At 52.9% G+C, this 27,685-nt stretch overlaps 9 protein-coding genes across 9 annotated transcripts; 5 read left to right on the top strand and 4 right to left on the bottom strand.

Annotated features, from left to right (window-relative positions):
- Positions 1 to 282: 282 nt before the first annotated feature.
- BDQ94DRAFT_71888 (class I SAM-dependent methyltransferase) lies at positions 283 to 1,355 on the bottom strand. The gene has a single exon (XM_026776390.1). It carries the CDS (start codon positions 1,233 to 1,235, stop codon positions 483 to 485), a length of 753 nt encoding a protein of 250 aa, XP_026630990.1. The 5' UTR covers positions 1,236 to 1,355; the 3' UTR covers positions 283 to 482.
- An 871-nt stretch (positions 1,356 to 2,226) lies between these two features.
- Positions 2,227 to 10,803, top strand: BDQ94DRAFT_156748 (BRCT domain protein; the record flags this gene model as incomplete). Its single annotated transcript, XM_026768659.1, has 7 exons — positions 2,227 to 7,783; positions 8,179 to 8,240; positions 8,328 to 8,604; positions 8,667 to 9,289; positions 9,339 to 9,615; positions 9,663 to 9,743; positions 9,788 to 10,803. 7 exons carry the CDS (start codon positions 2,227 to 2,229, stop codon positions 10,801 to 10,803), a joined length of 7,893 nt encoding a protein of 2,630 aa, XP_026630989.1.
- An 844-nt stretch (positions 10,804 to 11,647) lies between these two features.
- Positions 11,648 to 14,788, bottom strand: BDQ94DRAFT_71871 (mitofusin). The gene is made up of 4 exons (XM_026776388.1): positions 14,401 to 14,788; positions 14,279 to 14,327; positions 12,142 to 14,198; positions 11,648 to 12,085 (listed from the first exon to the last, which is right to left on the bottom strand). The coding sequence occupies exons 1-4, from the start codon at positions 14,768 to 14,770 to the stop codon at positions 11,727 to 11,729; spliced, it is 2,835 nt and encodes a 944-aa protein (XP_026630988.1). The 5' UTR covers positions 14,771 to 14,788; the 3' UTR covers positions 11,648 to 11,726.
- A 230-nt stretch (positions 14,789 to 15,018) lies between these two features.
- Positions 15,019 to 16,151, top strand: BDQ94DRAFT_135391 (ESCRT-III subunit protein DID4; the record flags this gene model as incomplete). The annotated part of the gene is made up of 5 exons (XM_026764660.1): positions 15,019 to 15,162; positions 15,274 to 15,488; positions 15,559 to 15,619; positions 15,679 to 15,939; positions 16,002 to 16,151. The coding sequence occupies exons 1-5, from the start codon at positions 15,157 to 15,159 to the stop codon at positions 16,149 to 16,151; spliced, it is 693 nt and encodes a 230-aa protein (XP_026630987.1). The 5' UTR covers positions 15,019 to 15,156.
- On the bottom strand, positions 16,105 to 18,876 carry BDQ94DRAFT_135390 (Protein kinase domain-containing protein). The gene is made up of 4 exons (XM_026764659.1): positions 17,774 to 18,876; positions 17,687 to 17,716; positions 17,119 to 17,630; positions 16,105 to 17,034 (listed from the first exon to the last, which is right to left on the bottom strand). Exons 1-4 carry the CDS (start codon positions 18,222 to 18,224, stop codon positions 16,474 to 16,476), a joined length of 1,554 nt encoding a protein of 517 aa, XP_026630986.1. The 5' UTR covers positions 18,225 to 18,876; the 3' UTR covers positions 16,105 to 16,473.
- A 1,243-nt stretch (positions 18,877 to 20,119) lies between these two features.
- On the top strand, positions 20,120 to 22,806 carry BDQ94DRAFT_71793 (uncharacterized protein). The gene has a single exon (XM_026776387.1). The coding sequence runs from the start codon at positions 20,440 to 20,442 to the stop codon at positions 22,405 to 22,407; it is 1,968 nt and encodes a 655-aa protein (XP_026630985.1). The 5' UTR covers positions 20,120 to 20,439; the 3' UTR covers positions 22,408 to 22,806.
- Positions 22,807 to 23,017: 211 nt separating this feature from the next.
- On the top strand, positions 23,018 to 24,504 carry BDQ94DRAFT_135387 (triose-phosphate isomerase TPI1). Its single transcript, XM_026764658.1, has 6 exons — positions 23,018 to 23,216; positions 23,325 to 23,604; positions 23,664 to 23,738; positions 23,849 to 23,961; positions 24,021 to 24,235; positions 24,293 to 24,504. The coding sequence occupies exons 1-6, from the start codon at positions 23,179 to 23,181 to the stop codon at positions 24,319 to 24,321; spliced, it is 750 nt and encodes a 249-aa protein (XP_026630984.1). The 5' UTR covers positions 23,018 to 23,178; the 3' UTR covers positions 24,322 to 24,504.
- A 156-nt stretch (positions 24,505 to 24,660) lies between these two features.
- On the bottom strand, positions 24,661 to 26,130 carry BDQ94DRAFT_166192 (mitochondrial distribution and morphology protein 10; the record flags this gene model as incomplete). Its single annotated transcript, XM_026770486.1, has 2 exons — positions 24,661 to 25,970; positions 26,034 to 26,130. 2 exons carry the CDS (start codon positions 26,128 to 26,130, stop codon positions 24,661 to 24,663), a joined length of 1,407 nt encoding a protein of 468 aa, XP_026630983.1.
- Positions 26,131 to 26,526: 396 nt separating this feature from the next.
- BDQ94DRAFT_166191 (ribosome assembly factor MRT4) lies at positions 26,527 to 27,359 on the top strand (the record flags this gene model as incomplete). The annotated part of the gene is made up of 2 exons (XM_026770485.1): positions 26,527 to 26,720; positions 26,813 to 27,359. 2 exons carry the CDS (start codon positions 26,527 to 26,529, stop codon positions 27,357 to 27,359), a joined length of 741 nt encoding a protein of 246 aa, XP_026630982.1.
- Between the last annotated feature and the right edge of the window lie 326 nt (positions 27,360 to 27,685).

Below are 27,685 nucleotides of genomic sequence, written 5' to 3'. Positions count from 1 at the left end.
GGCGATTTCAAGATTGGACCATTGGAAAGGAATTGGCGGAGTATACCTGGGGCCGACGTGCGGTGTCTGGAAAGGTACATATACTTGAAATCAAAATAAGTTGGAGTTGCAGCACTCGCCTGCCCTGAACAATCTATCGATGAGACTATTCAATTATTCGCCGGCGCGTTTTGGCGATACGCGCCGCGCCACAACTTATCGCTCACGTGATGCCGATAAGGGCTGGCTTGTCAATGCCCTTTGCACGTGCAAATGTCTAACGTCTATAGAATACTGCCTCTACCTCAGGAGATGTCATTGTGCTCCGAAATAGGAGATTAACAGCATTTCAGGCTATAACTAAGTAGTAACATCTTCACTGCAAGAAACCTTTCGATGTTCGATATATCGCACCGCCATTTCTCCCTTGTCCGTTGGACATCCCCCTCATTTCACCTTTAGTTCGTCGAGAAACTATACGGACAGCTTCACTACGGTTCTTCTCAATCCAAGTTGTCTTTCGGAACTACATTGGTGATGGCATCTTGTTGTCTTGGCTTCCTCGCCTTGAAGAGCATAACCTGGCCCATGATCCACGAATCCACCTCCTCAAAGTTCCGACGAAGGCCCTCATCAAACTGAGCCTTGTTGTCCTCCGAGTTATGGAAAGACTTTGTATTGTTGTTGTAGCTGTTCATCATTTTCTGTCCCAGCCAGTTGATTGGTACACCCTGACCAAGGACAGTCGTTCCCACAAGCACGCCGTCCTCCGCCAGATGCGGCCGCACCACGTCGAACAGCTTGCACTTTTCTTCAGGTGTCCCCGGCATACAGTGCAACAGGAAGAAAACACTAATTGAGTTGAACTTTTTGGTCTTGTCGAAGGGAAGTGGCTCCAGGGCCGAAGCCACGACAGTGTTCACGCGGACCGCCTCCCGGCCTACCGTCTCCAGGATGCGCTGCTCGGTAGCCTGAAGCGAGTTGGGACTGAGGTCCAGGAGGGTGATTTCAGTACATTTGGCGCCGGCCTTTAGGCTCTTTGCTGGGTAGTAGCCTGTGCCGACGCCGATGTCGAGGTGGCTCTGACCCATGGCGGCGTTGAACAATGGGAGCTGGACGGTTGAGGTTGGGCATTTCCATGCAAACTTGTTGGAAACCCATAGGACCCAGAAATCATAGAAATAGCGGAGAAGAAATGGAGTATAGAGTGCAATCCCTTCGTTCAAGGATGTAGGTGTTTTTGGTGAAGCTGTCATGGTTGATTCTGTAATGAGGGCTGCGTGTGAGAAGGTGTGCGTGTGTGCGTGTGCCTTCACTTTTCTTTCTTTCCTTTTCCCTTGGAAAGGAATTACGGGCAAGAAAACAATGACGAGGTAGAAAAGGACACCCCTGGTAGTAATGAGAAGAATGTATGGAAAGCTTAACACGAAGACACTATCCAAGCCTTGTGAAGGTCAGTCTCGCCCAGGGTTCGTCTTATCCTTTGATAACGGCACATGTATCATCTCGGCCTTGTTGTTCTCCAATATTGTCTTCAATTATTACTTGACAGGAATGTTGGCTATCTTATCTCTTCTGGAAACTTTCTCCCCCTCACCCCTTGCCTACATTATTTCCCGATGAGCGATTTTTTTCCATTGTTCTTCGACCCAGAGTAGACCATTCCATGAGGATGCCTTGCCGGAAGACATTCCTGTGCGACAAGCAGAAGTCATGTCATAAGTTACACTGACAACCGTTTCGGCAGATATATGTCTCGGTAACCCTATCACGGTTAAGGGGAGACTCTAAACAGTAGTGTTCCCTTGCCTGAGATTCCATCCATCAGCTATGCATTCCATCCATTCAGGCAATGGTCAACTTCTACTGTTGAACAGGGCTGGCATCCATCTGTGTCTAGACATTTAGTGATCACGACATCGTGGACCGGGCAGCAGCCAATTCCACCATGATAATGCATCCAGCCTGCGAATCCTTAGGAATGACGCGTATCAAAGACCGCAGGGAATAGGTCCTCATGACACACCGCAGCTCCTGTCTGGGTATCGGTATAATGCCGGCCTATGATATACGGGCCTGGTAAGTGTGGTGCCACCTTTTTCTGCCTGAGAACTAGACAATATACCCTACCAGCCTAATTTGATATATCGTATTCCCATCTTTGTTCTCGTGAATTTTTGTTCTTAGTCCTGTCTTCCACAGGATTAGTTCATAACAAAGAAGAATAGCAAGAAAGAATCGACAGCCATGGTACCGGAGGACGACTTCAACCTCACTGATGACCCATCGAAGCTCGGTCACAATGTCGTTTCCCTCTTCGACCAAACTCAGACCCGATACTCCCCAAAGGCCGCCATAGTATGCGGGGAGCATACCCTCACATACGGTGCTCTTGCATCTGATTCGGATCGCCTGGCCTGCCTCCTCCTGTCGCGAGGCATCAGCCGTGGCCATGTGGTGGCTCTTGCACTGGACCGCACACCAGACCTGATCATGTTCATTTTCGGCGTCTTGAAAGCGGGTGCGACATATGTACCCGTTGATCCTGCTTTACCCCCCGAGCGTGTCAACCAGATGCTGGATGATGAAGCGCTGCGTCTGGTGATAGTTAGTCCCGTTAGTACCAAAGGGGGGGCGGGCACCGGTCGATATGATTATGGCAATAAGGCAGTCTGCTGCACCACGAGCGAGCTGCAAGATCAGATGAGATATCAAGCGGACAAGAGGCCAGCTGTGGATATTCAGCCAGATGACATTGCCTATATTCTGTACACATCTGGATCCACGGGCAAGCCTAAGGGCGTGGAAATTCATCACGCCGCTATATGCAACTATGCCCTGTCGGTACATCAAAGACCCGGCTGTACTGACCAGGACCGCGTGCTTTTCAAAAGCACCATCTCGTTTGATATGGCCGCGTTTGAGATATACGTGCCATTGCTGTGCGGCGCTACAGTCGTGCAGGCACAGGCATATGAGATCGAGGATCCCCGCGCGCTGATGCATCTCATTGATCGGCACAGCGTCACCTTCTCCGTGGCGACGCCGACCATTCTACAGATGATGCTGGACAGCGGTTGGTGCGGCACGCCAGGCTTCTCTAAGTTGGTTACCGGTGGCGAGGCACTGTCACCTCGCCTGGCAGAGCGCCTAACCGCGTGTGTTGAAGAAGTATGGAACCTTTACGGCCCGACTGAGACAACAGCCAGCGTGGCTGCTTGGAAAGTTGAAGTCGGTGAGGACATATTGATTGGAACGCCTAACCCGAACACACGGCTATATGTCCTCGACGCCGACTTGCAGCCCGTGCCGGTTGGCAGCACCGGTGAACTGTATATTAGCGGAGCAGGCGTTGCTCGTGGATATCGGAACAATCCAGAGCGCACCAAGGCTGCGTTTCTTCCGGATCCTTTCTGGGAAGGCCATACTATGTACAAGTCAGGAGACTTGGCATGCTTCTTGGATTCCAGGAGACTGGCCGTCATCGGTCGGGCAGACACGCAAATCAAGATTCGCGGGCAAAGAATTGATCCTGGCGATGTTGAGGCATCCATCACAGCTCACGCGGATATTGCCAATGCCGTTGTGGTCAACCGAGACGAGCGGCTCGTCGCATACTGTATACGAAAGCCGGGCGTTGGCAGCGCTGAGGTTGCTCTAGCCAAGTTGCTACGCCCCTGGCTAGAAGGCCGCCTTCCCGGGTACATGGTCCCCTCGTTCTTCGTCGAAGTCGATCGATTTCCTTCTACGCTCAACGGCAAAGTGGATCTCCGGGCACTGCCCGATCCCATCTCGACCATCACACCGGCGAAAATACCAGCTTCTACACTGACACAACAACTGCTGGCTATATGGACCGATGTGCTAGGCCACGGTCAGATTGGCATGCAGGACAGCTTCTTCCACATTGGCGGCAACTCGGCGAGCATCATTCAGGTCCAGACCAAACTGGAGAAGCTTCTGGGTCGGCCAGTGCCGGTGCCAGAACTGTATGAGCACTTCACCATTGCCAACCTTGCTGCATATCTCTCTGATCAAACCCAGACCAATGAGGTTACCGAAGAGACGAAAAACCCTGCTGGGAACGATACCACCGGTGAAGATATTGCTGTCATTTCCATGGCGTGCAGACTGCCCGGCGATATTCACACGCCAGAAGAATTTTGGAAGGTTCTCATCAGCGGCACCGATGCCGTCACCAGGGTTCCTGAGGAGCGCTGGGATGCTGATGCCATTTACGACCCGGACCCGGAGGCCCGCGGCAAGTCCTACAGCACGGGTGGCGGCTTCGTCAGGGACGCCATGGATTTCGATGCGCAATTCTTTGGAATCTCCCCTCGCGAGGCCCGGGCTATCGACCCCGCGCAGACCATGATCCTGGAAACATGCTGGGAGGGCTTCGAACGGGCAGGGTATGGCACCAAGTCCCTGCGGGGCAGCCAGACTGGTGTCTTCATCGGGACCGGTAACAGTTCTGTGGATGACGGCCAGCTAAGCGCCGCCGGCACAGAGAAGTTTGAAGGACACCTTGGACTTGGCACGGCACCGAGCTCGCTCTCTGGTCGCGTAGCATATGCTCTGGGGCTTGAGGGTCCTACGATGACTTTGGATGCTGGGTGCGCTGCCTCGCTGGTCGCCACGCATGTGGCATGCTCAGCACTTCGCCAAGGCGAGTGTGACATGGCTGTGGCTGGCGGCGTCACATTCTTGCCTTCTCCTGGTTTGCATATTGAGTTTAGCCGCATTCGCGTTGCATCACCAGATGGTCGCTCGCGACCGTTTTCAGCGGACGCAGCTGGGATGGGACTGGGTGAAGGTGCCTCGGCTGTGGTTCTGAAGCGTCTGTCGGATGCGCAGCGCGACAACGATCATATCCATGCTATAATTCGTGGTTCGGCGGTCAATCACGGCGGTCGCGGCGCTAGCATGACAGCACCGAGTGGACCAGGCCAGAAGCGTGTTGTCCGCGCAGCGCTGGCGGCTGCGCGCCTAAAGCCATATGATATTGACTATGTCGAGGCGCATGGGACTGGCACCAGACTAGGAGATCCCGTCGAGGCCTCAGCTTTGGCGGAAGTATTTAGCAGCAGCCGCGATGATATTACTGGGCCGCTGAGGATTGGTTCGTCAAAGTCCAATATCGCACATACGCAGGCGGCGGCCGGCCTCGCCGGCCTTATCAAAGTGGCTCTGGCAATGCAACACAACATGCTGCCACAGACACTGCATAGTAGTCAGCCCAGCCCTCTGATCGACTGGGTGGGTGGCAAGTTGCAGCTTCTCCAACGGCCAATGGCATGGCTACCCAGAACAAACGATCCGACTGCTCCGCGAAGAGCGGGAATTAACTCGTTCGGATTATCGGGCACTAACGCCCATGCTATAATTGAAGAGCCCCCGAGGGCTCACTCAAATGCTAATGGCGCCGATGATGATGATAATGATGATGATGCGAGGTTGCCTTTGCCGCTGCCATTCCTCCTTTCCGCCTATACAAGTGAAGCACTGCGTCAGCAAGCACAGAAATTATGCAATCACCTCTCCAGTGCCACTGCACAAACCAAGCTGTCTGATGTATCCTACTCGCTGGCGACTACTCGTACGCATTTCCCACGACGTATCATTCTTGCAGCACAAGACAAGACTGAACTTATGGGCAGGCTAGCAAGCATTATCGACAACGGAGTACGGGCAACTGCTGACAACAACAAAACAGCTCGCGTGGCGATGTTGTTCTCTGGGCAGGGCACTGAACGGGCCAGGATGGGCAAGGGTCTTGCTGAACGCCACCTTGTATTCCGCAACACTGTCAGTCACATTGCAGAACTCTTCGAGTCGGTCCTGGAAAAACCACTGCTGGATGTCATGTGGGCAGAGCCTGAGAGCGAGGCCGCTTCTCTACTGCGGCGTACGGATTATGCCCAACCAGCTATTTTTACACTCCAGGTAGGACTATGGAGACTGTGGCAGAGCTGGGGTGTCCAGCCAGCAGTCGTGCTAGGCCATAGCGTTGGCGAAATTGCGGCCGCGCACGTCGCCGGAATCATGAATCTAGCAGACGCTTGCCGCTTGGTCGCAGCCCGAGGGAAACTGATGCATGCGCTGCCTGAAAGTGGTAGTATGGTGGCGCTTGAAGCCGGCGTAGACGAGGTCACTTCAGCCATCGAGCAGCTCAGTGCACGCGACAGGGTGTCGATTGCCAGTATCAACACCCCAACGCAAGTGGTTGCATCTGGAGAAATGGATGTCATTGACAAGTTAGCAGCTTATTTCAAGGCTCAAAACCGGTCTTCTAAAATCCTCAAAACCAGTCGCGCGTTCCATTCGCACCATCTGGATGAAAGCATGCTTGCATCGTTACGCGCCGTCGCAGAAACCATTGTGTTCCAGGAGCAAACGCTGCCTATCGTCAGCACAGTCACAGGAAAACTGGCAGAGCCTGGACAACTTAGCAGTGCGGATTACTGGGTCCGACAAGCTCGCAATCCAGTCCTGTTCGCTGAAGGCATGCAGACCCTCGCTGACCAGGGCGCGAATTGCTTTGTCGAATTGGGTCCAGCATCGACACTGTGTGGTATGGGAGCTTCATGTCTCGATGGGGACCTTAGTCAGACGAGCAAAGTGGCCGACCGCGAAGGCGTAAAGAACCTGGTCTGGCTGCCCTCGTTAAACTCCAAGAGCGACGACGCTCTAGTGATCCAGAACAGTCTCTCCGACCTGCACATACGAAAAGTGGAGATCGACTGGGCAGCGTTCTTCGAAGACATTGGCGGGCGCCGCATCCAGCTACCTACGTACGCATTTCAGCGACATCGGTATTGGCTGGACGGTTTGCGGCCAATATACAGCGGTAAATCATCTGGCCAACCTTCTGGCCAGTCTCCTTCGGGTTGCCCCCAACCCACTGGCCAAATTCAAGTTGGATGGCACACTATTGATGCGAGTAGCCAGTATTCCAATTCAACTTGGGGTCTCCTCTGTCCAGCAAGTGATGCGCCATGGATGTCACCGGTGAAGGAAGCATTGTTGCACGCCGAAAAGCAACCTATCACGGTCAATCAGCTCGCGGAAGCCAAAGCGATGAGCGGCGTGCTTTGTTTCTGGGAATCAGACAGTGAAGACGACATGATCTCCAAGGCATCTGAGCAATTGCAGACCGTGTCACGAATTGGGTTCTCTCCCTGGGTAGTCTGGGTGACGCGGGGTGCTGTGGGAGCCGGAAATATGGGCGAGGCATCGCTATGGGGGATGATGCGAAGCGCGCGCGTCAAATATCCTCAACTCTGTCTACGTATCGTGGACTTGGAAGGTGACGTTAACATCGCTACAGCCACCAAACTCTGCTCAATCTTGATGATGAGTACCGAACCTGAATGTGTTGTGCTTGGTGAACGAGTGCTCATCCCGCGAATGCAGATTCAGATGCAGGCGCAGGTCCAGGAGGTCCAGAAGCATAGTAAGCTGTGCGTAAACGGTCAAGAGACGACCAACGGAGCAACCGCAGCTGCAAAGCCAAATGGGACGGACAGCTTCGAGAACAAGATCAGGATGGCTGGGCGCGAGGAGAGGGCGATGATGCTTCAGCGACTAGTACGGGAGATAACTGCCAAAGCACTTGGTGTGGCGACTGCTGAGGAAGTAGATATGCACCAGGGGTTCATGGATGTTGGAGTGGATTCATTAGGAGCAATTCAAATGCGCAAAGAGCTTTCGGCGCAGACAGGGGTGAAGTTGCCAGCTAACTTGACCAGAGTGTATCCGGATCCTATCTCACTTTCCGATGCTCTGCAGAAGCAGGTAGATGGTCAGTAGCTAGCAGGTTCTTTATAGTCAGATAGAATAATAGATTAATGAGAGGTTGTTAATGCTGTCCGGTACTCTTTCACTCCTGACTAGACATGGAAATCACCATGTTACTTACTATTAGTATTGGTTCGGGAATACTACGGCCAGCACTATTCGTGGAACTCCTTGCCATCGATGGCTTCGAGGACGTCCTCCTGCATCTGTAATTCATCACGTGACACCGTATACTCCAAGACGCGCTTCCGCGCGGAGCTCCGCAAGAGCGAATTTCAGATCGGCGCAATAGTCCCAGGCTGATTCCTGCCAATCATGAAGCATGGCAGAGAAAGTAACCTCAAGTCAGTATTCCATTTATCTCCGCATATAACAGAAGGCAGACTAATTCCTCTTTAGACAAGGAGCATCCTCTTGCGGGGGTGGTCCTCTGCTTTACCTCCATTTTACCAGAGCAGCGGGTATGCTAAACACCCTCTAATGCGAGTACTTCTCGTTATTGTTTATAAGGAAAGAGGGAAATACTGATGGGTATCTGTCGCATCTAGTCTGAACTCGCTATCGTCGCAAGTCAGATGGGAGCAACCCACAAGTTTGACCTTACCTCCGACGTCACTCATCTACTCATCGGCGAAGTCAATACTCCGAAGTACAAGTTCGTGGCGCGCGAGCGGACTGATATCACAGTCCTGAGACCAGAATGGGTCGAAGCTGTTCGTCAATCATGGATGCAGGGAGGGGATACAGATATTCGTTCTCTGGAAAAAGAGTACAAATTTCCCACGTTTGCTGGGTTGTCTATCTGCATCACGGGATTCGAGGATAGTGAGTAGGAATCACCGTACAATCGGCGCACTGGAAGACTGGTCTAATGCTCGATGCTATAGTGTCGCTACGCAATCGTATCCAGGATACGGTCACTGCCCATGGAGCCGAGTTCCGGAAAGACCTCACCAAGAACGTCACTCAATTGATCGCCAGGAATACGGAGGGTGAGAAATACAAATTCGCAACGCAGTGGGGTATCAGGATTGTCACGGTGAAGTGGTTCGAGGATAGTCTTGAGCGTGGCATGGTACTGGAAGAAACTCTTTATCACCCTCTTCTGCCTGATGAGCAACAGGGCGCTGGTGCCTGGAATCGATCGCTGCCTACTCCGAAACCGAAGGTTACCAATAACGAAAACCCCTCCAACCCGAGACCGAGAAAACTTCGAAGAATTGCAAGCGCTAAGTTAGGTGATCAAAATGAAGGGATTTGGGGCGATATTGTCGGTACGGGTTTCGACAGCAGCGATCCGAGGCCATCTAGAGAAAGTCTGCAGAGGACCCTGTCTTTGACAAAGAGGCCTTCTATCCTCCAAGAGTCGCGCTCATTTGCCAGCGAGACTACCTTTGCAGAAGTGCAGGAGCCCCTACAACCGCCCCCGCCCCCTCCGGCAGCTGTAGAGCGTCACGAAGGGTTTCTGGGCGATTGTTTCTTTTTCATTCATGGGTTCTCTACTAAACAGGTTAGTGTGCATACCCTTGGACTTCCTTTTCACCTTCTAACTTTTCAAGACAAACGTATTGCGGGACCATCTCTCCTTCAACGGTGCAGAGCTGGTGGGCTCCTTGAGCGAGTTTTCCCGACCAGACATACCCAAAAGGGGCCATGGCCTCTATACTATCGTGCCCTACAAGATGCCCCGCTCACAGGTCCCATCCACGGATGACTTGGCTTTCGAATGCGAAGTGGTAACCGACATGTGGTTGGAAAGATGTCTCGATGCGAAGACGCTGGTGCCGCCAGAGTCCCACACAGCGAACACTCCGATCCCTTCATTCCCCATCAAAGGTAAAGCCCCAATCAGCTCCCGTTAGACGTCTAGCTGACAGTCCTAGGATTCGCGGGACTGAAGGTCTGCTCTACTGGCTTCTCCCGAATTGACCTCCTCCATCTATCAAAGCTCGTTAACCTCGTTGGTAAGTTGTCCCAAGCAGTTGAAGTACTCTGTCTAATTCTCTAGGTGCCACCTACCACGAGTACTTGACACCCAGCGCCTCCGTACTTATATGCAATGACTCCGGCCCCGTGAACCCGGAGAAGCTGCGACACACCCAAGAATGGGGTGTCCCTGCTGTATCCGCCGACTGGCTCTGGGCCTCGATCCGCAACGAACAAAAACAACCATTCGACCAATACTTAATTCAAAAGCAACCCACGCAAAGCCGAAAGTCTCTGGAACCTCGAGCCGGTTCTCGCCCAGAGCAGAAGCAACCATCCAACAGTAACGAGCACCCACGTCCCAGACATGAGCATGAGCACGAGCAATCAAAACCGAAAACAAGCAAGGCACAACCTCCAGACACATCCTCATCGGACCCCGAACCCAACACCAAACCCTCACCCGCAGCCCAAACCACCACCTCCCCCCTCAAGCGCAAACCATCCGATCAACACCCTTCAACATCAATATCAACCACAACCACCCAATCCGCCCTCAACCAAGCCGTAACCAGTCTCCTCAAAAACGCCCGACCAGCCCAGCCCTCCGAACCCAGCACCGGCCCCGACGACCGCCATCGACCCCAACGAGGTCGGAGACCCCTCCTCGGCCGGGCCCCATCCTCTCTCGACCACCCCAAACACTTCTCCTTCTCCCGCGCCAGCTCAATCGACACCCTGAACGAAGACGGATGCGGCAGCGTCGTCGAATCCACCACCACAACCACTACCAATTCCCGAATCCCCTCCCTGTCTCACACCCACAGCAACCAATACGAGTATCAGTACCCAGAGCGCAACGCCACCCTCGAAGAAGAGGATGAAAATGAGGCCCCGCCCATGACACAGCTGGACTACGAGGACCCGGATGCAGTAGCCATGCGGGAGAAATTCCTTCAAAAGGCGGGGAAGGTGGTTGAGAAGAAGAAGTCGAATGATCTAGTAGCGGAGGGGAGACTCGTTCCCGGGTTAGAGAATGGGGCGTGGGGGACGGCGAGGAGGACGAGGCATACGAATCGTGCGTTGGATAATCTGTAATCAGAATTTGATCTGTGTTGGATTTCGCTTTGTTGGGTTAGGTATATTATATATGAATACGTACGTAATTCTGCGTATGTGTGGGCCGAGTGAGGAAGTGAGCGGGTATGAAATTCTTATGGGATAGTATGAGATTGATGGTGTCTTTGTTTTGGACAATCATTGGGTCCGTGATGTTCTGCTGTTGAGTTTATGCATAGCATGGCGTCTCTGTCCTGAATGACAACCTTACTACTAGCTACTAGGGCAAGTTAGGATTGGTTAGAATCGATGCTTTGCTGTACTTTCTATGGAGTACATCTCCCGAATTGGTGAGTGCTTGCAGCCTAGTTCTCGATGTCGCCCTAAACTCGCATCATGGAAATAATGAATCCTACTATAACCGACAATACTATGACACGATTCCGACAATTAGAGAAAGGGAAAGTAAACAAAGCATAATAGTAATAAAGGCACAGCCTCAATCTAGTTAATACCTAAGCTGAAAGCCACATATACTAAACCCATAGGCATGACTAGAGTAAGCAGGCAATAGGTATGCAATTAAGCTCTAAGACGCCAATCAACGATGGTGATACGCCAGAAACTGAAACTACTAATCATCATCCATAAGCTGACGATAGCAATCATCAACCAGCCCTATCCTGCAAGGGATGAGGGTAATGATGCAAATAAAGATAAAGAGGGAAAGGATGAAGGGGAGGTGAATGTACACACACGAGGGGGATATTTTGAGTGGCAAAGGAAACGAGGAGGAGGGAAGTAAGAAAAAATTGTCAGCCAGGCTAACACTTCTGTTGAACAGACAGGGAATAGTAGCAGTAGCAGTAGCAAGTTCGTACAGCATCATTATGTTATGTTTTGTACAGTTGTCAAAGATAAAGGGGGATAAGAAAAAGAAAGGAAAAAACCAGAGTTGGTATTTAAGCATGGGCTGCCAGGCCACCGGGTAAGGGAGCATCGAGATCGATGTTTTCGACCGAGGTGCGGTTCTCGCCGCTCTCGCGGAACAAGTTCGAGAAGTACTTGCAGGCGGCGTCGCTTTCCTGCTTGGTCTTGCTGACTTCGTGCTTGCGGCGGCCGAGATCTTCGATGTCTTGTGCCAGGCTTGTTTGCAGGTTTCCGGCGGGGAGGCGCAGAATGCGGCGCACTTCGGAGGAGATGCGCGTCGCGTTGGAGTGGACGTAGTCCATCTCCGAGAGGGTGGCGGCGAGCTTGCGTGAGAGACGAGGAGGGAGAGTCGTTGGGATCGAAGAGACCATGTAGGCGGCTGTCAGGGCGGCTGGTTTAGTCAGTTAGTGAACAGTTCAATAGTATGACTTATAGGGTGGGACTCACCAATGGCCATAACACCAGGAATGAACAGGCGGCGCAGATTGTTCGGTCCAAGGAACTTGACTGCGCTGAAAACGCTGTCGACCCAGCTGAGTCCACCAAAGGCACGGCCTGTAAGAACGGTAACGGCGGTCATAGCCATACCTGTACCGGCCACCTTCTCTTGGCGCTCCCAGATGCCCGAGACGTCGAAAAAGTCCCATAGTTCCACTTCCGTGTGCACTTGTCTAGCGAGCGTGTGACGACGACCACGACGGAACATCATATCTGCGCGGAAGTTCAATGGCGCAAACTTGTCCTCCCCAACATGAAGGAGACCAATGTTCTGGATGAACCCGACGCCCTTTACCGTCTTCTCGCGAGCGTAGTCCTCGCAGCCAGTGACAGCCGAAGCGATCTGCTCTAGCATGGCCACCTTCAGGTCTTCGGCATATTGGAATGCGGAGAGGAAACCCGGGTATTCAACGCCCAGATCAGCCTCCGAAACACGGGCGATGGTGTCGCCCAGAGTAGACCGGGTGTGGTTGTAGACATCGTCGCAAGACTCGTCGACAAGCTTCTCGACTTGGTCACCAATCTCAATCTTCTTCCTCTTACCGTCCTCATACGCCGGCTCAAGCTCCGCCAGCTCGTCCGTGACGCGCTTGAGCTCGTTCTGAGCGACGTCGCGGTTCACCGAGGCCAACGAGTTGATGTCGGCAAGCAGGTTCAGGAGGTAAGTCCTGGCCGGAGCAAGCTTCGAGCGAGAGCGCTTTTCAAGAACGAAGCGGCGCAATGAACCCTCCAGGTTCTCAAAGTCTTGAATCTTCTCCCTCTCCTTGCCCTTTCCTTTATCCTTCTTGCCGGAAGGCTTATCGTCGTCATCATCAGAGTCATCACCATCACCACCACCGGAACCAGAGCTCTCCACCGAAATCGGGGGTGCTACCGGGATAGCATTACTCGAGACGAAGTGCACCAGCTCAGCCGCTTCCTTGTATGTGCGGGGACTAAGCTTGCCGATCTGGTCCAAGATCATCCGCTCACAGCGCTGCTTGTCGCGAATCTGGTCGAAGCCGTTGACAACGATGAACATATAAGCTTTCTCATGGGCAGCGTTAAGAATAAACTCCTTTGCAGAAAGAGTGAAATGGTTTGCAGCGGAAACCACAAAAACGACCACATCAATCTCCTCCTGTCGGGCAAAGACCGCCGTCGTCTTCAGCGAGTCCGAGTTCAGACCAGGCGCATCAATCAGAGCGATATCCACCACTCCGTTGTTGAGAAGAGATTCGTCGATCGTCCGCACATCCTTCACGTAGACCTTGCACTGCATGTACTTGGAGTTGTCGATGACAATGTTCTCCAGCTCATGGAGCGCATACACGTCGTAGGTACTCTCATCGTTGCGGTTGTAAAGCACATCCTTGTGCACGGCATGAACCTCCTCAACACCGCTGTTCTCGCGCGCATCGAGAACCTCACAGAAGATGCTCGTGCATGGCTGCTGATCCTCGGGGAGGACCTTGCGCCGCAACAGCGCATTACAGAAAGTCGATTTTCCAGCGTTCAAATCACCTGTAATCAAGACCTTGCTCGATGTATCCTCAATCCGATCCCGCAGCGACAACAGGTGCTTAATACTCTGGCTGATCTTGCCGTCCAGTAGCGATGCAATGGACGCTTTCTCTAGCGAGTGCACCAGCTCCGCCTGGGACAGCGCACCCAGCTTCAAATCCAGCTTGAGAATCGAAAATTCCTGCGCAATCTGGGGGCTCATCAACCTCGGTTCGGACGGTACGCGACGCTCAGCCGCAGCGCTAGATTCAGCCAAATCCTCGCCACCGGTCATCGTGGCAGCGCGTCTGATCATTCCGGGACGGGGTAAATCTTCCGATTCGATGCTTGTCTCTCCGAAAAATGACTGTCTCTTCTGCATGGCGGGCTTCGGCGCAGGGGAGCCCGGGGCGCTCTGGGAGGAGGGATAATGCGCGGGCCACTGGCGGTTCATATCCTGAAGCTCTTTGAGGGTTTCGATAGTGCGCGAGATGGCACGCGCGAGCTTAGTGCGATTCGAGTTGCTGTAGTTCGAAGAAGAGCGGACTGGTCAGTGTCTGCGCATCCCATAAGAGAAAAAAAAAAAATAGTAAAAACCACATACTATAATAATTGATGAACATGGCTAGCAACAACCTGTCTCTCATGCTCCACTGTAAACCCGCGGTCAGTCAACTTCCATTTGACAACATAAACCATATCCGTTTTCCTCCGGGGCAAACGAACCGGCAGGATTCCACTCTCCCAGATGCGTAGGGGTATGCATGGGTGTCGGGCGATCGACCATCAAATCGGCCTTCCAGTCGCCACTAGCATCACCATCCATCACACTTCCGCTGGGAATACTGCCTCCATAGCCGGAATCTTCATGCAGGGAAGCCATCAAGGCGGTCGCGCTCTCAGAGGTTGAGCCATTGCCGACGGTCATGTATGCAGGCGGGGGTCTCGGAAACATAGTAGAACTACTAGTGCTGGGAAGGCGTTCCTCCTCCGTCGGCGGAGGAGGATGGGCGTGAGAGGGCGAGGAGGACGAGGGTGAGGATGAACCTTCGCCGGCAGAGGAGGCGCCCTGGCCGGGGAAATACTCCTGACTCATGGCGACCGACAAGGAAAGAATGAGGGGAGTTGCAGGGGATGGAAAGCCATCAATCGGTGACGCGAAGATGGAAGAAACGAAAGATTCCCTGGAAAAGCCGAAAGGGGTTTGGTCTGGTTTTCTGCATGTGACGCTGTTTTATTACCGGAGTAAATTAACTAGAGTATGTAATTAATGTGTATGGTATGGTACGGTTACCTTGATGTCACTCAACTAAAGAAGTAGCCTGACATTCTATCCTCATCCTCATCCTCTTCGCTACTTATCAATTCATGATTTCTGGCCCTTCTCTTCTTCCTCCTTCGCCCACAAGCTGCATGTCATTTCCCTCCCGCCGGGACAGCAATCACCATTGAATCCTACCCCAGCCCCCAAATACCCCCACTATGAACGTATGTCCCTATCTATCTGATCTATCCACCTAACCTTTCCCCTTCCCCGCATCCCCCAAACTCAACCCAATACCGACAACAAACAAACAAACTAACCACCATCCCCACCAGATCGTCGAATGGGCCTTCGGCAAGCGCATGACGCCCGCCGAGCGTCTGCGCAAACATCAACGAGCGCTCGACCGAACCCAGCGCGAACTGGACCGCGAACGAGTCAAGCTTGAGAACCAGGAGAAGAAGCTAGTCCAGGATATCAAGAAGAGCGCGAAGAATGGGCAGATTGGGGCTTGTAAGATCCAGGCGAAGGATCTGGTGAGGACGAGGAGGTGCGTTCCCCAGTCATTTGACTCTTATTTTCAAAGTATGGTGGTTGGTATGCTAATGATGCGGGAACAGATATATCCAGAAATTCTACCAGATGCGGACACAGCTACAGGCTATTTCGCTGCGGATTCAGGTATGATCCCATTCTTTCATTTTACACATCAGTCATAAACTCACAAGGTAAATGGATAGACGGTACGAAGCAACGAACAAATGATGCAGTCAATGAAAGGCGCAACGATGCTACTAGGCAGCATGAACCGACAGATGAATCTCCCCGCATTGCAACGAATCGCAATGGAGTTCGAACGAGAGAACGATATCATGGATCAACGACAGGAAATGATGGATGAGGCGATTGACGAAGCAACGGGACTGGAGGGCGAGGAGGAAGAAGGCGAGGATATCGTCAAGGAGGTTCTTGATGAAATTGGTGTGGATCTTAGCCAGGCGGTTCGTTTTCCTCCTCTTCGCATGGGATTGGATGAGGTATATGATGCTGACATACTGCTTAGCTGGGAGAAACACCCACCGATATACAAATGACAGCCGTGGGCGAGACGAGAGTTGCGCAAGCGGTTGGAGCTGGGGGTGGTGGTGGTGGTGGTGGTGCGAATACGAGTGATGATGACTTGCAGGCGCGATTGGATAGTCTGCGGAGGTGATGTGATTCATACTACTTATGATGGTATGAGTACATTTATTTGCTATAACCATATTATTTACTCCTTGCACTTTCTGTTACGCGGGTTTTATGTTTCAAACGGGGTTAGGGTAATTGGGTTTGCATTGATTCCATCCATGAGCAATTTGACTCGATATCAATGATATATATATAGATACAATTACTTCTTGCTCGTATGCCGAAGAAGTAGAAGAAAGCGCGATCATTATTTTGCCCATCTCGCCTGCGAGACTGACAATCTAGTCAACAAACCCACGATTAATCCGACATCCATCCATTCACTAGTACTGCGTAGAAATAACTCAACCAGCAGCCTTCGTCCTCCTCTCCTGCGCCATCCACTCTTCCCGATAACTCGCCTGCCCAAACCAAGGCATGGACAACAGCTCCTGCAACTTCGGTCTCTCCTCAGGGTCCTTCGTAAACATAACCCTCAGCATATCCACACAATCCTGCGATAGCTCATCACTAACGGGCAACTCCTCTCTAATAATGCGCCTCCGCCGCTGCCTTATCTTTCGCGCTCTCCGGGCCTGCTGTGCGGCACCCTGGCCCCTGGTCCAATCGACAAGGCGCCCGATATCCGGATCTGGGTTTGGCTCTTCCCAAGGCGCGAAGCCGTGCAGGAGCTCGTAGAAGATGCAGCCGAGTTGCCAGAGGGTAAGGCAGCGGACGTCGTGGCGGAGGGGGATTTGGACGGTGCGGGAGCGGAATTTGGTATTGTTGTATTCGGGTTTTAGCAGTTCGGTGGCGAGTTCGGGAGTCATGAATTTCTCGTAGTTGGCGATGTAGGGCGTGTGGCTTTTTTGGAAGTCGGCGTCGTGGAGGCCGAAGTGAATGAGGCCGAGGTCGATTAGGGTTGTCTGTTTTTGGGGAAGGGTTAGTGGGTGGTTTCTTTCTGGAGGTTGTTGTAGGGATTTGCTTGTAGGGAGGAGAAGGGAGTTTACATTTGAGTCATCATCGAGTAGGTAGTTGACGTGAGAGATGTCTGTGTGGCAGAGTCGTATGTCATATAGGTATGCTGTTGCTTCCAGCAGTTGGGTTGATATCTTGCAGGCCTCGGTTTCGAGCAGTGTAGTCTTCTTTTCTTTCGAGTCAAGCCGAAAGGATCCGCTAGTTGGGCGGAACATATTCTGATTCTCGCACCAGTCCTCCGTTTCGGAATACGGGTTGTATTCCTTTTCACGGACTTCCTTTCGGACCGTAGCTTCCATTACTGTTGCCTTGTACTTGCCGTGGGAGTAGACGGAGTCCAGCATCGGGAACCGCTTACAGCCAGCCATGAGCAGCAGAAGGTAGGCCTCCATTGGAATATAGCGGAAGTCATGCGGCTCCTGGTAGTATAGAGGTGCCACACTCGGATGTAAGCTCCGTTTTCTCACGTCGGTGTTGATGGTCGATAGAGTCTCGACCTTGATTGCGTATAATTTTTGTTCGGCTGCAGGTCTGGTATCACTTCCTAGAGTTTGGGGTCAGGAGACAGAACTAGTCAGATTGAGTATTCCGGATGCTTACGCTTATGAGCCAGGAAGACGACTCCAAAGGCTGTGGATATGCGTAAGCTGAGATTCCAAGAGCACAAGAGGAGTCAGAATTTCATACTTCCAGACCCCAGAATACCCCGAAGTACAAACTCGTCGAGCAGTTTGGGACAGAGACTAGCGCGGTACGTATCAGGCACGTTCTCCTCGCCTTGGCGATAGATAGTAGAATGTTGGTCGTGTATGCACTGCTGGTATCTATAACTATCTGTTCGATGCTGCCCGTCCACCTTGTGCGTGCATTTGGATACCTCTGTTTCCCCTCTGGCTTGCATGCTGGCGTAGTAGCGTCTTGAGAGCACCTCGTGGAGTTGGGGATGCTCGGTTGCCAGCAGGCTTTCGGGTTGTAAAAGATCGTGGATCAGTGCTGCCAGGCTAGACTTCCAATCGAAGATGTGGCCCCATATTTCCCCATGCTCTGCAGCACTTACGAGATGAGCATTAGTCAGGACCCCGACGAGGCGGGCGAATTCGCGGCTCCAGAACATCTGATCTGTGTTATCGGCCGCCATTGCGAGTATGTCAAAAGATGTTGAAATAGGGTTTGGGGGTAGCTGTTGTGCTCCTCGCGGTAGTTTGAATAGAAGCGGGCTTTTATAGTAGTGGATGTAACCTGAAGGCCTCCAGGAGCGCCACAGATAAGACCGACAAGAGAATGCATTGCGAATAATCAATGGGCTCCTTACATTCACATAAAGAGCCTTTGTTCTAACTGGGCTATTGTTGGAAGTGAGCACGCCGAGAAGAAAGCACCCGGTCTGAGAGTGATGGTTCACATTGTTGCAGTCGAAACATCTATACGGAGAACAAAGGTTGTGGACGCCAACCAGGACCCTACTACAAAATCAACGGCAAAAAAGGCACTTTCTTTCGGGTATAGTCTTGAGATACCCTAACTGGACCATGACTCGCAACAACGGCCCAAATCATCTATTTGATAGATCACATGGACGCAACATTTTGGAGGATGAATGTGCTGCTTAAAGTTTAACTTTCAGTCACCTAGGGTTTCTTTCAGTGTTCATTCTTGTGCTTGTGGAGGGACTGTTAGAAAACGGAGATGCCAATATTTTCCTGTCTGGCAATGTCATGTTCCGATATAGATTCTATAAGTCATGGAAGGAGGGTGTACTAAGACTGAACATCCAATGAGATCCGCGCAACCTGCAGGATGGGCCCAGCTGAGGCCTGGAGCACCTGCAGGTATTCGCCATGAGTCATGGCTGGTCCGGCCTATCATCAACGCGGGCAGCCGTTCTCAACACGACTAGCAAGGAAGATGACGATATCCTTCGCCTGGGCTCCTAAAGGAGGGGGAGAAAAGTACCGTTTCATGGGTGGTGATAATGGTGGCGGTGGTGATCCTTCTGCTGCTGCTGGTGGCGGTCATCCAAGACGACAGAGCGGAATAGAACATTTCCACCATCGCATGCAGCACGATCAGCATAACAGGAAAAGAGCCCATGACATGCAGCATTTGCGGGAGACTTCTATACGTTTCGGTATGTAGGGAAGTGGATTGATCCACACTACTTCAATGACAGTGACGGGCAAGCAGAACATGTCTCTTTGAACCAGACGGACAGACGGCGGCAAAGGGGGGTTTGGCTGCAGAACCGGCGCATCCTTGCGGCCAATCAGGCTTGTGGGAAGTAGAATTTCATTGTTGGGCAACAGCGCTGAATGGCGGTTAGGCTGCAGCGATGTTCGTCCTGGACTGTGAAAGCCTGGGCCTGAACACAGTAGCAAACCCGCTAGTCGGTCGGCCACATGCAGGTAGTGTGCACCATGACGGCGGCCTTGCTTGTTCTTTTCTCTTCATCTTCCATCTGATGGTCTTGCTCGTCCGTCATCGCCCATCCAACATCAGATCAGACTTTTGCTGCCGCCTTGTTACTCCGGGCTGTAGTTGCTGGTCGCCCTGGAAAGATGTTGGGTTTTCTTACTTGCTGCTGCATCGCCCCATACCATTGCGGCTGAGGAAGGCAGCCTGCGATACGAAGCCCGGGCAAACACGCGGCCAGAGAGGCAGTCGCGGGCTCGCGACTACCGATTATCATTCATCGAGAAGAGGGGGGTGGATATAAAAAGACGCAGGCCAAAGGGGCGAATGATAAGGCGCCAAAATTGCCAGGGCAGTTCCCCTTGGCCATGCCCGGGCGATGTCGCGCCCTGCTAATTCCGTCTTGCGCAGCGATGGAGGGACCTGCGCGCTTTTCCCCTGGTCCTTTCATTTCGACGGCGCGTCGTGATTGAACGATTCTCATGGTCACAAGCAAAGACTCCAGTAGCTCCGCGACCATGATATCCCGAATCTTTTGGGGTTGGGTGGTTGCTTCTGCTGGGCATGCAGCTTGCCAAACCTAATGGCAAGGCAGAAAGCACCAGGGATCTTCATCTCCTGAAACAATCTTACACCATGATTATTGCCGGAAGTCCGTCGACATTAAAAGAGGCCAGTTGACCCCTCCATGGCCCTTCCCTTGCGCGTTCGGAGATATAAGGAGGCTATACTTGCTCGCTCTTTGCTCTTGACCCCGCTTCCCCCATTTTCCGTTTTATCCGATTCCCATCCCATCTCCTAGGGTTTCTGCTTCTGCTCGGGCTCTTCTTCTCCTTCTTGTTGCTTATCTTAACAGCTCCCTCCTCCCTGCCTGAGGATTGACATACTTACGAGTCCCCGTGGCCGCATCCTCTCGGTCCCCAACAGGAGCGGAGTCTTACAGTATGGCCGTCATCAACCAAAACAACAACAACAATAACAACCAGGTGCCTCCTGCACCTCCAACCCACCATCCACCTATGCGCCCGAATGAGGGCGTTCGTGTGGCGCAAGCGGGCTCACCACGTCCCATGAACTCGGAGTATTTGGTCCATCAGATGCATCGGCTCAATGTTCAACCGGAGAAGCCCCAGGCTGTCAACAATCCGAAGCCCAAGGAGACCACTGTCGTGGAGGAGATTGATGCTCGTGCTCCCTTCTACTACCTGGGGTACACCTTCTTCAAGGCCGATGCCGTGCCCGGGCACAAGTCCACCTGGAACCACGTGGAGCGGACCAAGATGAACCTCAGCCAGTCCGATCTGATGAAGCTGGTGCACAAGCGAACCAAGAAGATCCCCATTGCGGAGCAATACCAGTCCCTGTCCAAGGTCAAGCGTGCGCATGTGGATCAGCTGATCAGCGAACTTAGGAAGAGTGATCCCCATTTTGAATGGACCTGCGTCTATGTCAAGGAGGACGAGAAGCCATTCAAGGGTAAGAATTCCCGGCGGGGTGACTATGAGACGCTCTCCGTGAACGTCGTCATTATGAGAAAGGCTACAGATCTGGTGTTTCCCAAGATACCTGTCGACGACCATGTGGATGTGGAGGCCCTTCCTAAGCCCCAGGACCGGGTGCCAACAACTCACGTGCACAACAATCCATCCGACTCGGGACCAAAGGGAATGCCTAGGAGCATGCAGCCCAGTGAGCCACTGGTCGGTCCTACTATCCATCAGGGGCCAATGCCACCGGCCTTGAACCATAACCAGCAGCCTCTGCCTACGAGGTTCCATCAATCACCTCCCCATCAGTCACCTTCCCATCAGCCGCCTCCCCAGCTTCCTCAAGGATATCCGGGACCAAGACCACATATGGCCCAAGGGCCTTGGCCGTGGGTGCACGGGATGCCAGCTGCTATGCAGCCCCATCACGCTCAACCAGGCATGCCTGTCTCTACGATGCCTGCGACTGCTATGCCCGATTCTGCAATGCCTGCTCCTGTCATGCCCGGTGCTGCGATGTCTGGCCAAGCCACAGTTCCGCACATGGTGGCTCAACCGAATGGGCTGCGAGGCGTCCACATGGCGGCTGGGATGTTCCACCAACGGCAAGGATTTGATCCCCGCGCCCATTTCTCCGGCCAGCAAGAGACCCATCCTTCTGACAAAGCCCCTGCTCCTACCACTCCCCCCGCTCCTCCGGAGACTAAGCCCGAGAACGTCAGGCCCTCAACCCCAGCGGCAGATCCCGAGCTGGAACTGGGACTAGAGTCGAGTAGTGTGGGGGACGATGAATCCGTGTTCGACTTTGACGACGACAGCTCCATCACCGATAGCTCCGATGAAGAGCCGGAACTGGAAGATAAACCCCAGCCGTGGCGCGGCAGTCTATATCGTCGACACTCTGCTCCACGAGCTAAGCATGCGTACCGCACCCATTATCGGAAGCAGCCCCAGAAGAACGGATCGGACAGCAAGGCCAGCCGGTCAGGGTATCCCAATGGCTGCATTGACGTGGTGCCTGCTGACAGTAAGCATGTCGACCCACGCAACGAGGGTGTAGTTAGTGCTGGCGGTGGTGGTGGTGGAAGTGGTCCCAGTCAAGAAGTGAGCCGGCCGGCGCGGGACCGGCCCAAGATCATCCATGCGCCAGTTAGTACGGACGAGTTGGATTTGGAGCAACTTTTGGCCGAGAGGGCAGAGCGGTTCCGAGGGGGGCGGGCCCGGAACGATATTCGGGCGCGAATACTGGATGATCGTGAGGCCCGATTGGAGCATCGCGAGCGGATGGTGGTATACCGCGCCCGCGTGCTGGAGGAACGGGAACGCTTGGACGATGCATGTTACCTCGGACGACGCATGTCCCTGCGCGAGCCGGGCACCTTCTATGGTCCTCGACGATATTACCTCCCGGAGGGGCTTCAATGATGGTGCAGGGGTCCTTGGGGGTTAGCTACATAGTACTAGTCCGATTAGGGAGGAAAGAGGGGGGGAATGGAAGGGGAATCGCTTCATTGTTTTTCCCTGGGAGAGTCAGTTTACCAGTGGATTTTCGGGTATTTGCATTTTGGGATCGGGTGAAGGAGGGATCGAAGTGGGTATCTCATAACGTCATGGGGGGGAAAGACAAAAGTTCCATCGGAAGCTGCAGTTCAACCGCGCACACACAGACACACACACACACACCCTGAAGATTATTATCTCTCATCCTTGTGCAATAGCAATGTTATAATATAGGGGGTTTGTCACGCGCCAAGTTACCCATTCCCAAAGGACACACCGAGTAGATGCTTCGTTATATAGACTAGTAGAAGATGAGTAGAGAGATGGAGAGAATAAGAAAGAGAAAGAGGGGAGAGAAGAAAGAGTTGCCAGCTCAGCGAGTGACTTATCGATAAGCCCCGCCCGTGCTCTCTTCATAGTAACAACTGGTTACTACGACCAGTTAGTAGTTCACTAGTAACTAGTAAGTAGTAACTGGTAGCAGTGCTGGCAGCTGCCCCTCTCTCGGTTCCCCCAGCGTCATTCATCCTTCCGGTTCTTCTTCTTCCCTCTTTCTTCTTCTTCTTCTCTCTCTCTCTCTTCTCTCCTTTTTCTTCTTCTTCCTTTATACCTAAATTCTTTTACTCACTTTCTTCCACAATTCCCTTCTTCAGACACTCTCCCCGTCTTTTCCAATCACACCAACACATCTTCAAAATGCCTCGTCAATTCTTCGTGGGTGGTAACTTCAAGATGTATGGGAACCCCTCCATCCGCTGCCCCGCCAGCTCTTCCACCAAAAACTGCTTCACCCTCAACGAGCCCGCTGGCTAACGACTGATTTCTACGTTGCTCTCACACAGGAACGGTACTGCGGACAGCATTACCTCCATCATCAAGAACCTCAATGCCGCCAAGTTGGACGAGTCCGCCGAGGTGGTTGTCTCTCCCCCCACCCTCTACCTGCTCCCCGCCCGCCAGGCCGCCGGCGAGAAGATCGGCGTCGCCGCCCAGAACGTCTTCGACAAGCCCAATGGTGCTTTCACCGGTGAGATCAGTGTTGAGCAGCTCCGTGATGTCAAGATCGACTGGACCATCATCGGTCACAGCGAGCGCCGTGTCATCCTGAAGGAGAGCGACGAGGTAGGTCTACCCCGCCAAATATTATGGTTTGGGTTGGGCTAATTTAATGCCCCATCTAGTTCATTGCCCGCAAGGTCAAGGCCGCCATTGACGGTGGCCTCAGCGTTATCTTCTGCATTGGTGAGACTCTTGAGGTATGTGGGCCTGTAGTTTTTTGCTTTTTGTCTCTTTGACTTCTGCGACTACCCCTCTTCGAGCTCGCGGTGACCCGGTGAGATGAACCGAGACTAATGCAACCCCCCAGGAGCGTGAGGCCAACAAGACCATCGACGTTGTCACCAAGCAGCTCAACGCTGTTGCCAAGGAGCTCACCAAGGAGCAGTGGGCTAAGGTTGTTATCGCCTACGAGCCCGTCTGGTAAGTTCACGATCATTTCGTCTGGCCTTGCTCGTCGCACGTGCGCTAACCCCATTCAGGGCTATCGGTACCGGCAAGGTCGCCACGACCGCCCAGGCCCAGGAGGTCCACGCTGCTATCCGCAAGTGGCTCGTCGATGCCATCTCTGCCGAGGCTGCCGACAACACCCGCATCATCTACGGTGGTTCCGTCAGCGAGAAGAACTGCCGTGACCTGGCCAAGGAGGCCGATGTCGACGGTTTCCTGGTTGGCGGTGCCAGCTTGAAGCCTGCTTGTATGTGTAACCTTTCATTTGGCTAATGCGAGATGTACTAATTTCTTTTAACTCCAGTCGTTGACATCATCAACGCTCGTCTGTAAACAATTGAACGATTGATGGACATGTGATATGATATCCGGATCCCAATAGGCGGGGAAGTAAGCCTGGGGACTCTGCAGACTCCATGACCAACTGCAGAGTATCAAAATTTATAAAGGACATAAAAAAACGAATTTATACCTATAAATCCAAATTGAATACCACCATTAACCTTAATTCTCCCAAAGACCTTTCCGTTACTATAACTCGACCATTCTATCAATTAGTACCTAGTAAGTTGCAGTATAATCATAGCACATATCATAGTATCTACATATCCCCCCGCTCTCTCTCTCTCCTCTCATAGAGCCAATCATATAGGTCAATAATATACACAAGGATCACGACGAATACGACACCGAGATCCCCACTCCCCTCCAATACGACTTCCTCAGCCCCCCGGACTCTCCACCCCCATCAGAAACATACGACGAGGAAAACGAACTCGGCCCCAACCCCACCCCAGCACTCACCAACAACTCCTTGACCCGACCTTCCCACAACAACCGCACATTCCACGACTGATCTACCCGGATCTTCAACACAGATTCGTTCTCCTCCTCTTCTCCTTTCCCACTCTTCTCTAATGCATGGCCCGCTAGATCTTTAATATCATTAGGTGTGGATGTAGATAGATGCGGATGCGGATGAGGAAACAAGCTCTCGCGTATCTTCCGTCGCGCCCATTCCACACCATCACCATCATCACGATAGCGGGGCTTACTCTTCCGCCAGAGTTCGCAGCCCGCTACCATCTCGCTCTCCCAACTATAGACATTGAACCCGAAGCGGGAGCTAAATGCTAGGTTCGGGGATGCGCGGAGGGAGTACGTAGTTGAGAGGGACCCCGTTAACGGGGTCAGAGTAAGAGTGAGGGTGTAGGGGAAGGTAGAGATGGGGGTGTTGGCATTAGCACTGCTGGTACTAGCCGTTGGTGATGAGTTTGATAAAGGAACATCCGTAGCAGCAGGCAACGTGCTAAATCTCAGTCCCGTTGACATGCCAATCAGCGACGAAACAGGAGAATAGTAAGCCTCCGCGCCAGCAGAGAGCAACGATAACCTGGGAGAAGACCCCGAAGCAACAGGGTCGCGGGGATCCGGGCCGAAGTTCCACAGTCCACGCCAGCCGAAGAGGGCATTATCCGTGCTGAAGAGGTACTCGTTGTTGTATTTGCCCGTGTTGTGGGAGAGTTGGGCGAGCAGAGAGGCTTGCGGGGCGGATTTGGAGAGCGGCGGGCCTCGGGTTGAACAGACCGCTAGGGAGAGTTGCATGGTTGGGGAGATACGGCGTAGGAAGAGGGCGTTTAGGGTTGTCGGGGGTGGGAGGTGTAGGGTTGCGTGAAAGAGGGTCGCCTTCTTGCCGATGGTAGTGTATGCGGAGGCATCGTTGAGGTCGTCGTTGATGAGGATTGTTTCTGCGATGGGCGCGATGGGTGCTTGCACTTGACGGTAGCCCGGGGAGAGCTTGCGGAGGGGGATCAGGGCACTTCGGCTGGGGAATTTATCGAGAGGGACAGTGCTAAAGAGGTAGGAGACTGAGCCGTCGATGAGGCCGACGGTGCCGAGGGTGTAACTTGTTGCGAAGTGCGGAGTGGATAGGGAGGAGAGATGGACGCGCAGACGTTCGGGAGTGGAGAAGTCGAGGAGGGCTGTGCTTGTGATTAGTAGGGTTTGGATGAAGGTTGAGAGTAAAGAAGGTATGGGCTACATACACTGCGCAGTGGCCGTCAGCGACGAGTATGAATTGTCGCGGTTCCAATTCGTCGCCTCGGCGAAGGCGAGTTGGATGTAATCCATGAAATCGAGCATTGTCAGGGTGGTGCGGAAGCAATGAGGGTAGATCAAGCAGCCTCAATAGTGAGACCCATCCAGCACGAAACAGCCCAGTACCTACGGGCTCGGCATGCAGAAGAATAATCCAGAAGATCGATCGAGAAGATGAAGCCGATTGAAGATGAAGCCGATCAGCTCATTTCCCGAAGCAGACTAGGGCAGATGGGGGCACGGATAAGCCGCGCGACAACAATAATCCGGGCGTTATCGACAGCCGCAAAGAAAAAAAATCATTGGATCTGGAGTCCACAATTTCCCGCGCCGGCTCTTGCAATTATCACCATCTTAACTACTCATCTCTCTCCTTTCTACCTTTCTTTCTCCAATCCTTTTAGTCTCTAGTTTCTGTTTCACAGACCCTAATCAATCACCATGCCTCGTTCCAAGCGTGCCCGCGTCGTGCACGAGTCCAAGACCACCAAAAAGTCCCACAAGGAACAGACCCGTCGCCTGTACGCTAACATCCGGGAATGCATTGAGAAGTACGACCACCTGTTCGTCTTCGGCGTGGACAACATGCGCAACACCTATCTGAAGGATGTCCGTACCGAGTTCGCCGATAGCCGGTTAGTCTTCCCTCTCCCCAGCAACCCCCGCCTATCCCCCATGATGCCCCTCCACTCCAATAACCATGCATGCAAACTAACCACCTGAGCAGTCTCTTCTTCGGCAAAACTAAGGTCATGGCCGTCGCTCTGGGCCACAACCCCGAAAATGAAGCCGCTCCCAACCTCCACAAACTCAACCCCTACCTCACCGGCGCCGTCGGTCTCCTTTTCACCTCCCGCGACCCTCAATCCGTGACCGACTACTTCGAGTCCTTCCGGCCGCTTGACTTCGCCCGCTCCGGGACAGTTAGTACCCGGGCGTTCTCGATCCCTAACGGCCAGGTGTATTCGCGGGCCGGAGAGATCCCCGTCTCCGAGGACGAGCCGCTCAGCCATACCATTGAGCCGGAGTTGCGTAAACTCGGTGTCCCGACTCGGTTGGTTAAGGGCAAGGTCATGCTGGAGTTGACGGAGGGTCAGGAGGGATTCCCCGTTTGCAGGGAGGGAGAGGTGCTGGATTCGAGGCAGACGACGTTGTTGAAGATGTTTGGGGTTGTTATGGCTGAGTTCCATGTTGCGTTGAAGGCTCATTGGACGAGGGAGTCTGGGGAGGTGGAGATTCTGGAGAAGGATGAGGCTGGTATGGAGGTTGAGTAAGTTCGAGGTTGTTGATGCTTTGAAAAAGTTTCGATTCGGTTTTTTAGAGTTGGGGTGCTGGTGGTGGTGTTCCTGTTGGTGTTGGGTCGTGGTAGGTTTTCTTTCCAGAAAAAGGAAACCTGTCTATCTATATTTGGACTTGAAAAAGGCCAGGCCTGATACCCATGGATTCCCACCCTCCCCTTTGATGATGAGATCCCCTGGGCATCTTTGGAGTTGGGTTAAGGCGTTTTCTTTCATTCTCGTTTCAGTTTCGACTCGTGTCTTGTCTGATTCGGTATATATTCTCCTTCAGTTGATGAGCGTATGACGGACATACCGATATG

Source organism: Aspergillus welwitschiae (genome assembly GCF_003344945.1).
Source record: "Aspergillus welwitschiae strain CBS 139.54b unplaced genomic scaffold BDQ94scaffold_3, whole genome shotgun sequence".
Lineage (NCBI taxonomy): Eukaryota > Fungi > Ascomycota > Eurotiomycetes > Eurotiales > Aspergillaceae > Aspergillus > Aspergillus welwitschiae.
The sequence above is the reverse complement of the archived record's forward strand: the minus strand, read 5'-3'. Positions and strand labels throughout refer to the sequence as shown.

Excerpts from the sequence above, each read along its gene's own strand:
- BDQ94DRAFT_71888 (XM_026776390.1), bottom strand. The coding sequence starts at position 1,235 with ATGACAGCTTCACCAAAAACACCTACATCCTTGAACGAAGGGATTGCA.
- BDQ94DRAFT_71871 (XM_026776388.1), bottom strand. The coding sequence starts at position 14,770 with ATGAGTCAGGAGTATTTCCCCGGCCAGGGCGCCTCCTCTGCCGGCGAA. Across the intron at positions 14,328-14,400 it reads GGGAGAGTGGAATCCTGCCG|TGGAGCATGAGAGACAGGTT; the intron begins GTTCGTTTGCCC and ends GCGGGTTTACAG. Across the intron at positions 14,199-14,278 it reads CATGTTCATCAATTATTATA|CAACTCGAATCGCACTAAGC; the intron begins GTATGTGGTTTT and ends TTCGAACTACAG.
- BDQ94DRAFT_135390 (XM_026764659.1), bottom strand. The coding sequence starts at position 18,224 with ATGGCGGCCGATAACACAGATCAGATGTTCTGGAGCCGCGAATTCGCC. Across the intron at positions 17,631-17,686 it reads CGTCTTCCTGGCTCATAAGC|GAAGTGATACCAGACCTGCA; the intron begins GTAAGCATCCGG and ends CCCAAACTCTAG. Across the intron at positions 17,035-17,118 it reads TACTCGATGATGACTCAAAT|ACAACCCTAATCGACCTCGG; the intron begins GTAAACTCCCTT and ends CCCCAAAAACAG.
- BDQ94DRAFT_71793 (XM_026776387.1), top strand. The coding sequence starts at position 20,440 with ATGGCCGTCATCAACCAAAACAACAACAACAATAACAACCAGGTGCCT.
- BDQ94DRAFT_135387 (XM_026764658.1), top strand. The coding sequence starts at position 23,179 with ATGCCTCGTCAATTCTTCGTGGGTGGTAACTTCAAGAT. Across the intron at positions 23,739-23,848 it reads GCATTGGTGAGACTCTTGAG|GAGCGTGAGGCCAACAAGAC; the intron begins GTATGTGGGCCT and ends GCAACCCCCCAG. Across the intron at positions 24,236-24,292 it reads TGCCAGCTTGAAGCCTGCTT|TCGTTGACATCATCAACGCT; the intron begins GTATGTGTAACC and ends TTTTAACTCCAG.